At 41.4% G+C, this 12,668-nt stretch overlaps 1 gene segment (V, D, J or C); it reads right to left on the reverse strand.

Annotated features, from left to right (window-relative positions):
- Positions 1-2,124: 2,124 nt before the first annotated feature.
- On the reverse strand, positions 2,125-2,632 carry LOC139392946 (immunoglobulin kappa variable 3-15-like). The segment is given in 2 exon segments: positions 2,125-2,450; positions 2,584-2,632. Coding segments are annotated over 2 exon segments (375 nt in total).
- Between the last annotated feature and the right edge of the window lie 10,036 nt (positions 2,633-12,668).

A 12,668-nucleotide genomic window follows, 5' to 3' on the forward strand; every position in this document is an offset into this window, starting at 1 on the left:
ACATGTATCACTAGCCACTTTAAACTATGCCACTTTGTTTACATACCCTACATTACGCATCTCATATGTATATACTGTACTCGATACCATCTACTGCATCTTGCCTATGCTGTTCTGTACCATCACTCATTCATATATCTTTATGTACATATTCTTTATCCCTTTATACTTGTGTGTATAAGGTGGTAGTTTTGGAATTGTTAGGTTAGATTACTCGTTGGTTATTACTGCATTGTCAGAACTAGAAGCACAAGCATTTCGCTACACTCACATTAACATCTGCTAACCATGTGTATGTGATAAATACATTTGATTTAATTTGACATTATGGATATTATTTGGAATTTTCGTCTGCGTTGTCGTGACCGCTCTTTCCTGTGGATTTCTGAACATAACGCGACAAACAAACTGAGATATTTTGGATATAAAAATAATCTTTATGGAACAAAAGGAACATTTGTTGCGTAACTGGGAGTCTCGTGAGTGAAAACATCCGAAGATCATCAAAGGTAAACGATTAATTTGATTGCTTTTCTGATTTTCGTGACCAAGCTACCTGATGCTAAGTGTACTTAATGTTTTGTCATGCGATCGCTAAACTTACACAAACGCTTGGATTGCTTTCGCTGTAAAGCATCATTTCAAAATCTGAGACGGAAGGTAGAAGGGCGGAGGTGATGGAGGGGGTCCTGACCACCTCCGAAGAAGAGAAGTTCGACAACTATAGCCGCAGCAGCACCCTGACCCTGAGCAAGGCAAGCTGGGACGAGGGAAAGGTCTACACATGGTGCAAGTAAAGGACACATTTGTGTTTTAGAGCTGAATGTTACAGTATAATAGTGAATAATATCAGTAGTGCTGAGTGCTAAATTAACAGTTTTGAAATTGAGTTGTACATGTCATCTTGCCTCTGAGTTCAAATAAAGATGGTTTTGATCAGAAAATAACCCCAATTGTTTATTTAATCATCATTCCAGTGATCACTATCTCGTGAATAGGCAGCTCATTTCATACTAATTTAGATTAATCAGCATATAGCTACTCTCATGTTTTCAAACATAATTAAAATGGCATCTGATCCAACAAATACTCTGTAATCATTTACACAACTGAATGATCCTATTGATACTGCAGCATCAATACCAGTGATGCTGATAATAAACCTCTAAGATATGCTCTCAGAATTCACACTGATAATGAGTTACCTTCCATTACATATGTGTATTTACTATGTTTAATTCTTAATATTAGTTTATTAAATTAATTTTTTTAGCAATGGTTTTCAATAATGTGTAGTGTAAACTTCTCCATTATATTCCCCCAGATCTTCTCCACCTCCAACCCCCTGGGAACAGGGTGAACATCTGATGACATTGCTGCTCTGTTCTGGGACAAGCAGAACCACCCAGTCCTGTCTATGTAAATATCAGATTCACTCCTACAGCTACCAGTCTAGAGTTTCACTCCCTGAAATACCCTGGATTGGGCCAGATGTGAGGGAGTGGACAGGTTTTAACCTCTATGTGGATTCAGGGAGGGGGACATAATAGATGTGCCATCATGCAATTAATGACAGATACAATGGGTATTATACTTTATGTAGAAACTGTATGCAGTGTAAATGTGTCTTATGTTTGAGTCCAGCATCATGTCTCATTAACAAATCTAACAGTCAGTAACCTGCTCATGAAAATAGTTAATATAATGTTAGAAGATCACATCCATTTAAATCAGACATTTGGTTGAGGTCCATATGAGGACTTGTTTTGGGGGGCTGAAGTGATTGTAACTTTGAAGTAATGTTGAGGTCATAACACCTTTAGTTCAACTTCTGTAGATCTTGATTTGCATATGGACAGGAATTGTGTTGCAAAACATCAAATAACTTGTATATACACTTAAAGGCCATGACAAAACTGTACGTCATAACTATGATGATGATGAGGATAGTCATGTGATCTGAATGATTGCTTTCTAATATTGTCACACGTCACAGTTGACTTCCTCTAGTAACCATTGTTCCATGTCACTGTCTCTTCCCCCTCAGCACCTGCAGTAGGCCCCAGCTGTATCAGTACAGTCACTGTGCAGTCTGACTGAGGGAGGTTTTTGTACGGCTCTGTATCACTGTGTGAACACATCACCACTGTGGTAACTCTGACAGTAGTAATCTCCTGCATCTTCAGCCTGGACTCCACTGATGGTCAGAGTGAAGTCACTCCCAGACCCACTGCCAACGAATCTAGATGGAGTCCCAGACTGAAGGGTTTTAGCTAAGTATATTAGGAGTTTAGGAGCTCCTCCAGGTTTCTGTTGGTACCAGGCCATCCTCTGTCCAAAGAAGTCACTGGGCACAGCACTGCTGGTCTTACAGCTGAGACTGACTGAGAGACCCTCTGAAACAGCTTTCACTGCAGGAGTCTGAGTCACAGTGTACTGCCCTCTGGACTCTAAAATAGAGATGGCATGTATCATTAACATTCCACCTCTCATACATTTCTCCAATACATCATATAACATCAACTGTAAGTAGATTATTTATTTATTGCTATGGTCCAGGTCAATTTCAGTCAAATATATTACCTTGGAGACACAGGGCAAATATCCAGATGAAGATGGTGATAAAATTCATGGTTGTTTTTGGTTCTGTTGTCATGAAGGACAGCTCTCAGTCATGAAATGTTAAACTCACAGGGCTATAAACACTCACAGAGCCGCACTGAAGCATGTGCTCTCTATGCAAAGTGTCCTCACTATGCAAACATACTTTTTTGGTTCCTAAGAGAAACTGTAGTTGAAGGGAACTGTGAGAACAGCAGAATTTAAAAGGTTGAGGCTGATTGTCCAGTCATTCACGGCCTTGATTGGTAAACAAGCCTCATGTGAGCTCAATCAAAGGCTGGGAAGGTTCTGGAATGTTCTAGCCGGGCGTGGCAGGAGGGAGATTATGCCTTGACAGACCATTAGATCGTTGTTGTGGGTTATAATCATGTTATATCATCTCAAAGCAAAGTTTCTTATATGTAATTCGTTTCTTATATGTCATTTCTTATATGTAGTTTGAGCCCTGATTGCTGATTTGCTGACAGACGTGGTATTTGAGAACGTATACATTGGTAACCAGTTTATAATAGCAATAAGGCACCTCGGGGGGGGGGGGGGGGGGGGGGTTGTGATATATGGCCTATATACCACAGCTAAGGGTTGTGTCGAGGCACTCCGCGTTGCGCATAAGAACGGCCCTTAGCCGTGGGATATTGGCCATATACCACACCGCCTTGGGCCTTATAAACGGGGTGTTTTGAGCCCTGAATGTTGATTGGCTGATGAGGCTGGCTGATACCACGTTGGTAACCAGTTTATAATAGGAAGAAGGCTCCTTGGTGGTTTGTGATATATGGCCCATATACCACGGCTAAGGGCATTATCCAGGAACTCTGTGTTGCACCGTGTCTGAGAACAGCCCTTAGCCGTGGTATATCGGCCATATTCCACACCTCTTCTGGCCTAGACTTCCTGGACAGTCAGATTTTATTAATACATGTTGTGTGATGTGATGTAGAAACATGATAGCTATGTAATCACTGACGTGGTTTTTGATATACAGTACCAGTAAAAGGTTTGGACACACCTACTCATTCAAGGGTTTTCTTTATTTGTACTACTTCCTACATTGTAGAATAATAGTGAAAACATCAAAACTATGAAATAACACCTATGGAATCATGTAGTAACCAAAAAAAGTGTTAATGAAATAAAAATGTATTTTAAATTTTAGATTATTCAAAGTAGGCACCCCTTTGCATTGATGACAGCTTTGCATGCTCTTGGCATTGTCTCAACCAGCTTCATGTAGTAACCTGGAATGCATTGTTTAAAGTTAAATAGTGGAACTTCTTTCCTTCTTATTGTGTTTGAAACAATCAGTTGTGTTGTGACAAGGAAGGGGTGGTATACACAAGGTAGACCTATTTGATAAAAGACCAAGTCCATATTATGGCAAGAACAGCTCAAATAAGCAAAGAGAAATGACAGTCCATCATTACTTTAAGAAATGAAGGTCAGTCAATCCAAAACATTAAGAACTTTGAAAGCGCTATGACGAAACTGGCTCTCATGAGGACCGCCACAGGAAAGGAAGACCCAGAGTTAACTCTGCTGCAGAGGATAAGTTCATTGGAGTTACCAGCCTCAGAAATTGCAGCCCAAATAAATTATTCAAGTAACAGACATCTCAACATCAACTGTTCAGAGGAGACTGCGTGAATCAGGCATTCATGGTCGAATTACTGCAAAGAAACCATTACTAAAGGACACCAATAATAAGAAGAGACTGCTTCGGCCAAGAAACACAAGTAATGGACATTAAACCGGTGGAAATCTGTTCTTTGGTCTGATGAGTCCAAATTTGAGAATTTGGTTCCAACCGCCGTGTCTTTGTGAGACGCAGAGTAGGTGAACGGAAAATCTCTGCATGTGTGTCTCACTGTGAAGCATGGAGGAGGAGGTGTGATGGTGTGGGGCTTTGCTAGTGACACTGTCAGTGATTTAGTTAGAGTTCAAGGCACACTTAACCATCGTGGCTACCAAAGCATTCTGCAGGGATACGCCATCCCATCTGGTTTGCGTTTAGTGGGACTATCATTTGTTTTTCAACAGGACACTGACCCAACACACCTCCAGGCTGTGTAAGGACTGCATGGAGTGCTGCATCAGATGACCTGGCTTCCACAAACACCCAACCTCAACCCAGTTGAGATGGTTTGAGATGAGTTGGATCGCAGAGTGAAAGAAAAGCAGCCAAAAGCATGTGAGAACTCCTTCATAACGGTTAGAAAATCATTCCAGGTAAAGCTGGTTGAGAGAATGCCAAGAGTGTGCAAAGCTGTCATCAACGCAAAGGGTGGCTACTTTGAAGAATCTCAAATATAAAATATATTTAGCTTTGTTTAACACTTTTTTGGTAACTACATGATTCCAAGTGTTATTTCAAAGTTTTGATGTCTTCACTACTATTTTACAAAGTAGAAAATAGTCTAAATAAAGAAAAACCCTTAAATGAGTAGGTGTGTCCAAACGTTTGACTGGTACTGTAAGTGTTGAATGGGGCCTGATATATTGATTATAGACTTCTTCAAATGGAGCATAATGTTGTTACTATGTTTTTAGACCAGATAGTATCTGCTTTCTTTCTCCCTCATGTGGCCAGGGACAGTAACTGCAGTCTGTGTGTAAACTGTTGGATGCTGCTGACTGACTTCATTAAAACAAAATATATATAAAAAACATTTTTTAACTACGTAGGCAAGTCCGTTAAGAACAAATTATTATTGACAATGACGGCTTACCCCGGATAATGCTGGGCCAATTGTGCGCCGGTTTTTGTACCACTCTGTATCACTGTGTGAACACCCAGACACTGTTGGGGTAGTGTAAACTCTGACAGTAGTAATCTCCTGCATCTTCAGCCTGGACTCCACTGATGGTCAGAGTGAAGTCACTCCCAGATCCACTGCCACTGAATCTATATGGATTTCCAGACTGAAGAGTTAAGAACATCAATATCCATACAGTGGTGTAAAGTACTTAAGTAGTATTTTAAATAATTTTTACTTAAGTCGTTTTTTGGGATATCTATACTTTACTATTTACATTTTTGACAACTTTTACTTCATTCCTAAAGAAAATAATGTGCTTTTTACTCATAACATTTTCCCTGACAACCAAAAGTACTTGTTACATTTTGAATGCTTAGCAGGACAGGAAAATGGTCCATTTCACAGAGTTATCAAGAGAACATCACTGGTCATCCCTACTGCCTATTGGGTGACATTCACTTTTACTTGAGTCATTTTCTATTAAGGTATCTTTACTTTTATTCAAGTATGATAATTGGATACTTTCCCCACCACTGTATCCACACAAATGTAATGATAAATGTCATCATTGAAGTCATATTGTCATGAGGTATTAAACTCACACCATGCCCAGACCGGACGCGCGCGTGCGCAAATTGATTTTGTCCCCCCACATCAAACGCAATCACGACTCGCAGGTTGAAATATCAAAACAAACTCTGAAACAATTATATTAATTCAGGGACAGGTCGAAAAGCATTAAACATGTATGACCATTTAGTTAGCTAGCTTGCTGTTGCCAGCTACTTTGCCCTGGGATATAAATGTTGAGTTGTTATTTTACCTGAAATGCATAAGGTCCTCCACTCCGACAATTAATCCACACAGAAAACGGTCAACCGAATAGTTTCTAGTCATCTCTCCTCCTTCCCGGCTTTTTCTTATTTGGATGTTATATGGCGATTGGCATCTACACTTTCATGGTATTACCACGACCGACCGACCTCACTTCATCTTTCAATTACCCACGTGGGTATAACCAATGAGGAGATGGCACGTGGGTATCTGCTTCTATAAACCAATGAGGAGATGGGAGAGGCAGGACTTGCACCACATTCAGCGTGACAAATAGAACTGACTTCTAGTTTAGAGCTTGGCAATGCAGACGCTCGTTGGCACGCGCGAGCAGTGTGGGTGCAATGATTGAATAACATGTACGTGTAAATGTATTTTGCAATACTCGCGCACGCGACACGAGCGGTGTGGTCAGCATGTCACAGGGATATTAACACACCCAGAGCACTGAAAGATGGGCTGCCTATGCAAAGTGTCCTCATTATGCAAACATACTTTTTGGGTTCCTAAGAGAAACTGTAGTTGAAAGGATGAAAGGCGTTTGATACAGTACAACTATAATTTACATATAAATGCCTAGATTACTTTAATTTTGGTAAATCTCTTACAGAATGGGTTAAAGTTATGTACAGCAACCCCAGAATAATGGGTACTTCTCAGAAAGTTGAGCGTTTAAGAGAAGTAAAACAAGGCTGTCCATTGTCTCCATTTATATTTATTATGGCCATTGAACTGCTAGCTATTAAAATTAGATCCAACATGAACATCAAGGGTTTAGAAATCCAGGGGATAAAAACAAAAGTGTCAATGTATGCCAAGTTTTTTCTTAAATCCGCAATCTGGAACCCTGCACAGTCTCATTAAAGATCTTGATCACTTTTCTAGCCTCTCTGGATTCAAATCGATTATGACAAGTGTCCCATATTACGTATTGGTTCGTAAAAAAATACCACCTTGTAGTTTACCAATAAAATGGGCGGATGGTGAAGTTGACATACTTGGTATTCACATCTCAAAAAGGATAAAAGAACTTACCACAATCAATTTCAAAAGAAAGTTAGCAAACATTGATAAGATTCTGCAACTATGGAGAGATAAATACTTGTCTATTCATGGAAAAAAATCACATTAACACTTTGGTCCTATCACAGTTTTTCTTTCGGCGCCGACAGAGATGGCCACCTCGCTTCGCGTTCCTAGGAAACTATGCAGTTTTTTGTTTTTTAGGTTTCATTACATACAGTCGGGAAGAACTACTGAATATAAGAGCAACGTCAACTCACTATGAGTATGACCAGGAATATGACTTTCCCGAAGTGGATCCTGTGTTCTGCCTTCCACCCAGGACAACGGAATGGATCCCAGCCTGCAACAGAAAAACAAGACGTCGTAAAAGAGGGAAACGTAGCGGCCTTCTGGTCAGGTTCCGGAGACGGGCACATCGCGCACCACTCCCATACCTTAAGGGAACATTTTGACGCTTGCCATATGGTTAGTGAGAAAGTCCACATTGCAAATGTATGGTCCCTTACTAGACGCCTGAAAACATTTCTAAAATTCGTTGACGGCGTCGGGCCATGCGGCAGGGCCGGATCTACCAGGAAGTCATCAAATGAACTTTCTCGGACATTCGGTTTCCGTTTGATAAAATATTAAAATGTTGGTCATTTTTCCGCTGTCCCGGTAAATCCCACAAGAGGGCGAATGGAATCATATTGCAAATGTACAAAACATCACGAATCATGACGTGGCCTTATCTCCTAAACGGAAAAGACTTCGAAGACGAAACTTGGTGAGCATAGGTTTGGCATAATGGGCAGTTTGCCCCGAACAAGATGGCGTCTAGGCCTCAAATGTTTTTGAGTTATGGCCATTTTTCTGGGATTAAAGGACCAAAATGAAAATAGAGCAATAATTTTTCCGCTTCACATCAAAGTACAGGAACCTACGGCGTCAATAAAAAAAGAACCAGACATTTATCTATCGTCATTTAATTAAGAGAAATTGTACAATGTCAAATTGGTGATGTTCAAAAATAGGTATTTTGTTTTAAACAGTTATAGATCCAGTTGCAGCGTGTTCATACAAATCTTTTTAAAGTGTGCTTCGGAGCTCTGCAAGATTTCTGTGATTTTCTGAAATAACACACACTCACTAAATCCTCCGTAAATAAGTCAGTTCTTAACGTAAAGACTAAAACTCAAAATTCTATAATTGCCTACCCCAAGGAGGATATGTGTTCACTTTCAGCTTCCTGTGTAAACCGGATGTGCCTTAAAATGGTGTCATAGGTGCTGTTTCGAAGGGTTAAAAAGGTCAGATCTTTTCAAAACTTCATATGTGTGATTAGGCAACCCTCATGAACTGTAAGTCAGTCATTTCTCATAACAGATGTCAAATAAATGCTCTCTCTCTCACACACACACACACACACACACACACACACACACACACACACAGCAAGGATGGAATGACAAAGTGCGGTGCTTAAAGACACACAGAGCCTGCAATGGCATTTCCATATTCTCAAGGCCGTGCCGAGTTCAACGAGATGCCTGCTTGACCGTAGCTCGCTCTGAGTGCAGCGACCTTGAAAAAAATAAGGCCCAAAATTAAGCCTGGCCCTAAATGTAATTAGCTTTTTGGTGACAGTGAGAGAACCGTTAGGGTGAGAAGCACAATTTCGACCTCGGGTACGTTCCTGAGGTCCTCCCGATCTGTGCAAACCTTGACCGTGTGGCATTAACCCTTAACAGTTAATCAGGGTTTTTTGATCTCACAGATTACAATGACTTCTCTCCCCATAGGAATACATTGCCTGCTCCTCTCAAGTCAACCTGAAGCCTATGTGGGTTATGAATGCCTTATGAACCTGTCTTCGATGACAGTCCATCAGGCCACTATGAGGTCTACCTGTGTCGATACTAAGCTTCCTGAATCAACCGGAAGTGGTTCAAATCACCCTAAAAGTGTTTTTCCATACCCAACCTGCAGTTTGATAGAAATAGTGCATTCAACTCTGTGTAAATCAGTCAGTTCTTAACGTAAAGACTTAAAACTCAGGATTCTGTAAAAGCGTACCCCAATGAGGATATGTCTTTACTGTTAGCTTCCTGTGCCAACCGGAAGTGCCATAATTGGTGTCACAGGGGCTGTTTCGAAGGGTTAAAAAAGTCAGATCTTTCCAAAACTTCATATGTACAATTAGGCAACCCTCATGAACTGTAAATCAGTCATGTCTCCCATAGAATTTCAAAGAAAAACTAAATCACACACACACACAGCTTGGAAGGAGGGACATATTGGGGTGCGTAGAGACAGACAGTGCCTGCAATAGTTACCTTTGTTCGAGCTAAAAAAGAACCGTCAGACCTAGAGTTCTGAAACTTTAGAAACCTGTTCTAGAGCTCAGGTCGATAGTGCGTGGTGAGTTATGTGGCTCTAGAAGGTTCTCGGACCGAGAAACAGCCTCGTACATTTGCAATAACTTCAATTCCTTTTTGCATCACGAAAATGCCGACATTTAGAAATGTCCCAGAGTCGCAAGACTAGGTGCATTGCAACCACCTCAGACCATATAGATGGACCCCAACGTTTCTGTCCGATAGCTCATTCAAGGACCCCATAGCAAGTCATGGAAAAACATGGATTTTCAGCACCAATTAAGGTCTTCCTCTGGCACCAAATGCCCTATCAAGCCGAAACTTGGGATTCGGGGTCGCCTCAGCTAGGCCTACACATAATGTCAGAACTCGACCTGCAGCTAGAACGTAACTACGTGTTTTACGTTTTTATTATAGTTTGAACAGAAGGCGTTGTGAATTTTCGGCCAGCTCTGAAGTATGTGATAGTTGGCTTCTAAACGAGTTGGAAAAAGTGGTTTTGGTGTCAGAAGGATATCTAATTGACTGATGGACGGTGACTTGCTGGTGACTTTGGTCCATTTGCAATATGTTTAAACAGTGAGGTACCATCACCAAAGTGACATTCTGAAATCAACCCCAACGAGCGATGGAGAGGAACCAGAATCACTGCCCAGCCATCCCGAGTTCATCGGGCCAGTCAATTTCGCATTTCTGCAGGATTTTTGAGCATGACATATTCGTGATGGTAAATGCCCATTGAACCATATTGCAAATGCACAGTGAATTTGCAATATGATTCAACAGTGAAAAAACCCACCATATGGACATGATGAAATCAACACAACGAGTGATGGAGAGGAACCACCATCACTGCCTGGCCATCCCGAGTTCATCAGGCCAGTCAATTTTGCATTTCTGCAGTATTTTTGAGCATGTCAAATTTGTGATGGTACATGGCAAATGGACATAACATCCTGACTTGGCATTTTCAAATCTTTCATATTGCATTTGGACATTTCTTATGGCAATTTGCCCAAAAAAAGTGACTTTTGACTTTGACTTTTGACTTCCTATGCAATCATATTGCAAATGGACAAAACATATGCCTTATGCACAAGTAAAAACATTTTTTTATGATAATAACATTTGACAAAAGTATATTCATACAGTTCTTACACATGATTAATTGGAAAAAAATCGAAAGAATTTCGAAAAACGGTCCAGAAAGCACTAAGGGGGTGCTAAGTTTTTGAAAAAATGTTCAGTTTTTCAAAATGTTACTTTTTGATGTTGACTTGTGTTACATTTGCAATATGAAAAACCACGGTGGAGCGCACTCGCCACCTGTTGGATTTTTAAAGTGTTACACCTGGCATTTGCCATTTGGCATGAGTGGTATTGGACACCGTGTAAATGGTTTGTCCAGTGCTAATGACTTCCCATTAATTTTTGTACATTTCAGGAGGGTGTTCCCTAACTAGCATACTACTCGCCAATGTCCAGTCTCTTGACAACAAGGTTGATGAAATCCGAGCAAGGGTAGCATTCCAGAGGGACATCAGAGACTGTAACGTTCTTTGCTTCACGGAAACATGGCTCACTCGAGAGGCGCTAACGGAATCGGTGCAGCCAGCTGGTTTCTTCACGCATCGCACCGACAGAAACTAACATCATTCCGGTAAGAAGAGGGGCGGGGGCGTATGCCTTATGATTAACGGAACGTGGTGTGACCACAACAACATACAGGAACTCAAGTCCTTCTGTTCACCTGACTTAGAATTCCTCACAATCAAATGTCATCCACAATATCTACCAAGAGAATTCTCTTCGACAGCCGTATATATTCCCCCCCAAGCAGACACATCGATGGCCCTGAACGAACTTTATTTGACTCTTTGCAAACTGGAAACCACATATTCTGAGGCTGCATTCATTGTAGCTGGGGATTTTAACAAGGATAATCTGAAAACAAGACTCCCTAAATTGTATCAGCATATCGATTGCACAACCAGGGCTGGTAAAACCTTGGATCATTGCTATTCTAACTTCCGCGACGCATATAAGGCCCTCCTTTCGGAAAAGCTGACCACGACTCCATTTTGTTGCTTCCTGCCTAAAGACAAAAACTAAAACAAGAAGCTCCCGGACACAGGTCTGTTCAACGCTGGTCCGACCAATCTGATTCCACGCTTCAAGACTGCTTCGATCACGCGGACTGGGATATGTTCCGCATTGCGTCCAACAACAACATTGACAAATATGCTGATTCGGTGAGCGAGTTCATTAGAAAGTGCATTGATGATGTCGTTCCCATAGCAATGATTAAAACATTCCTAAACTAGAAACCGTGGATTGATGGCAGCATTTGCGTGAAACTGAAAGCGCGAACCGCTGCTTTTAACCAGGGAAAGGTGACCGGAAACATGACCGAAAACAAACAGTGTAGCTATTCCTTCTGCAAGGCAATCAAACAAGCTAATCGTCAGTATAGAGACAAAGTAGAGTCACAATTCAACGGCTCAGACACAAGAGGTATGTGGCAGGGTCTACAGTCAATCATGGATTACAAAAAGAAAACCAGCCCCGTCACGGACCAGGATGTCTTGCTCCCAGGCAGACTAAATAACTTTTTTTCCCGCTTTGAGGACAATACAGTGCCACTGACACGGCCTGTAACCAAAACCTGCGGACTCTCCTTCACTGCAGCCAACGTGAGTAAAACATTTAAACGTGTTAACCCTCGCAAGGCTGCAGGCCCAGATGGCATCCCCAAGCCGCGCCCTCAGAGCATGCGCAGACCAGCTGGCTGGTGTGTTTACGGACATATTCAATAAATACTTATCCCAGTCTGATGTTCCCACATGCTTCAAGAGGGCCACCATTGTCCCTGTTCCCAAGAAAGCTAAGGTAACTGAGCTAAACGACTACCGCCCTGTAGCACTCACTTCCGTCATCATGAAGTGCTTTGAGAGACTAGTCAAGGACCATATCACCTCCACCCTACCTGACACCCTAGACCCACTCCAACTTGCTTACCGCCCAAATAGGTCCAAGACGATGCATATTCAACCACACTGCACACTGTCCTAAC

This window comes from Oncorhynchus clarkii, chromosome 33 (assembly GCF_045791955.1).
Source record: "Oncorhynchus clarkii lewisi isolate Uvic-CL-2024 chromosome 33, UVic_Ocla_1.0, whole genome shotgun sequence".
Lineage (NCBI taxonomy): Eukaryota > Metazoa > Chordata > Actinopteri > Salmoniformes > Salmonidae > Oncorhynchus > Oncorhynchus clarkii.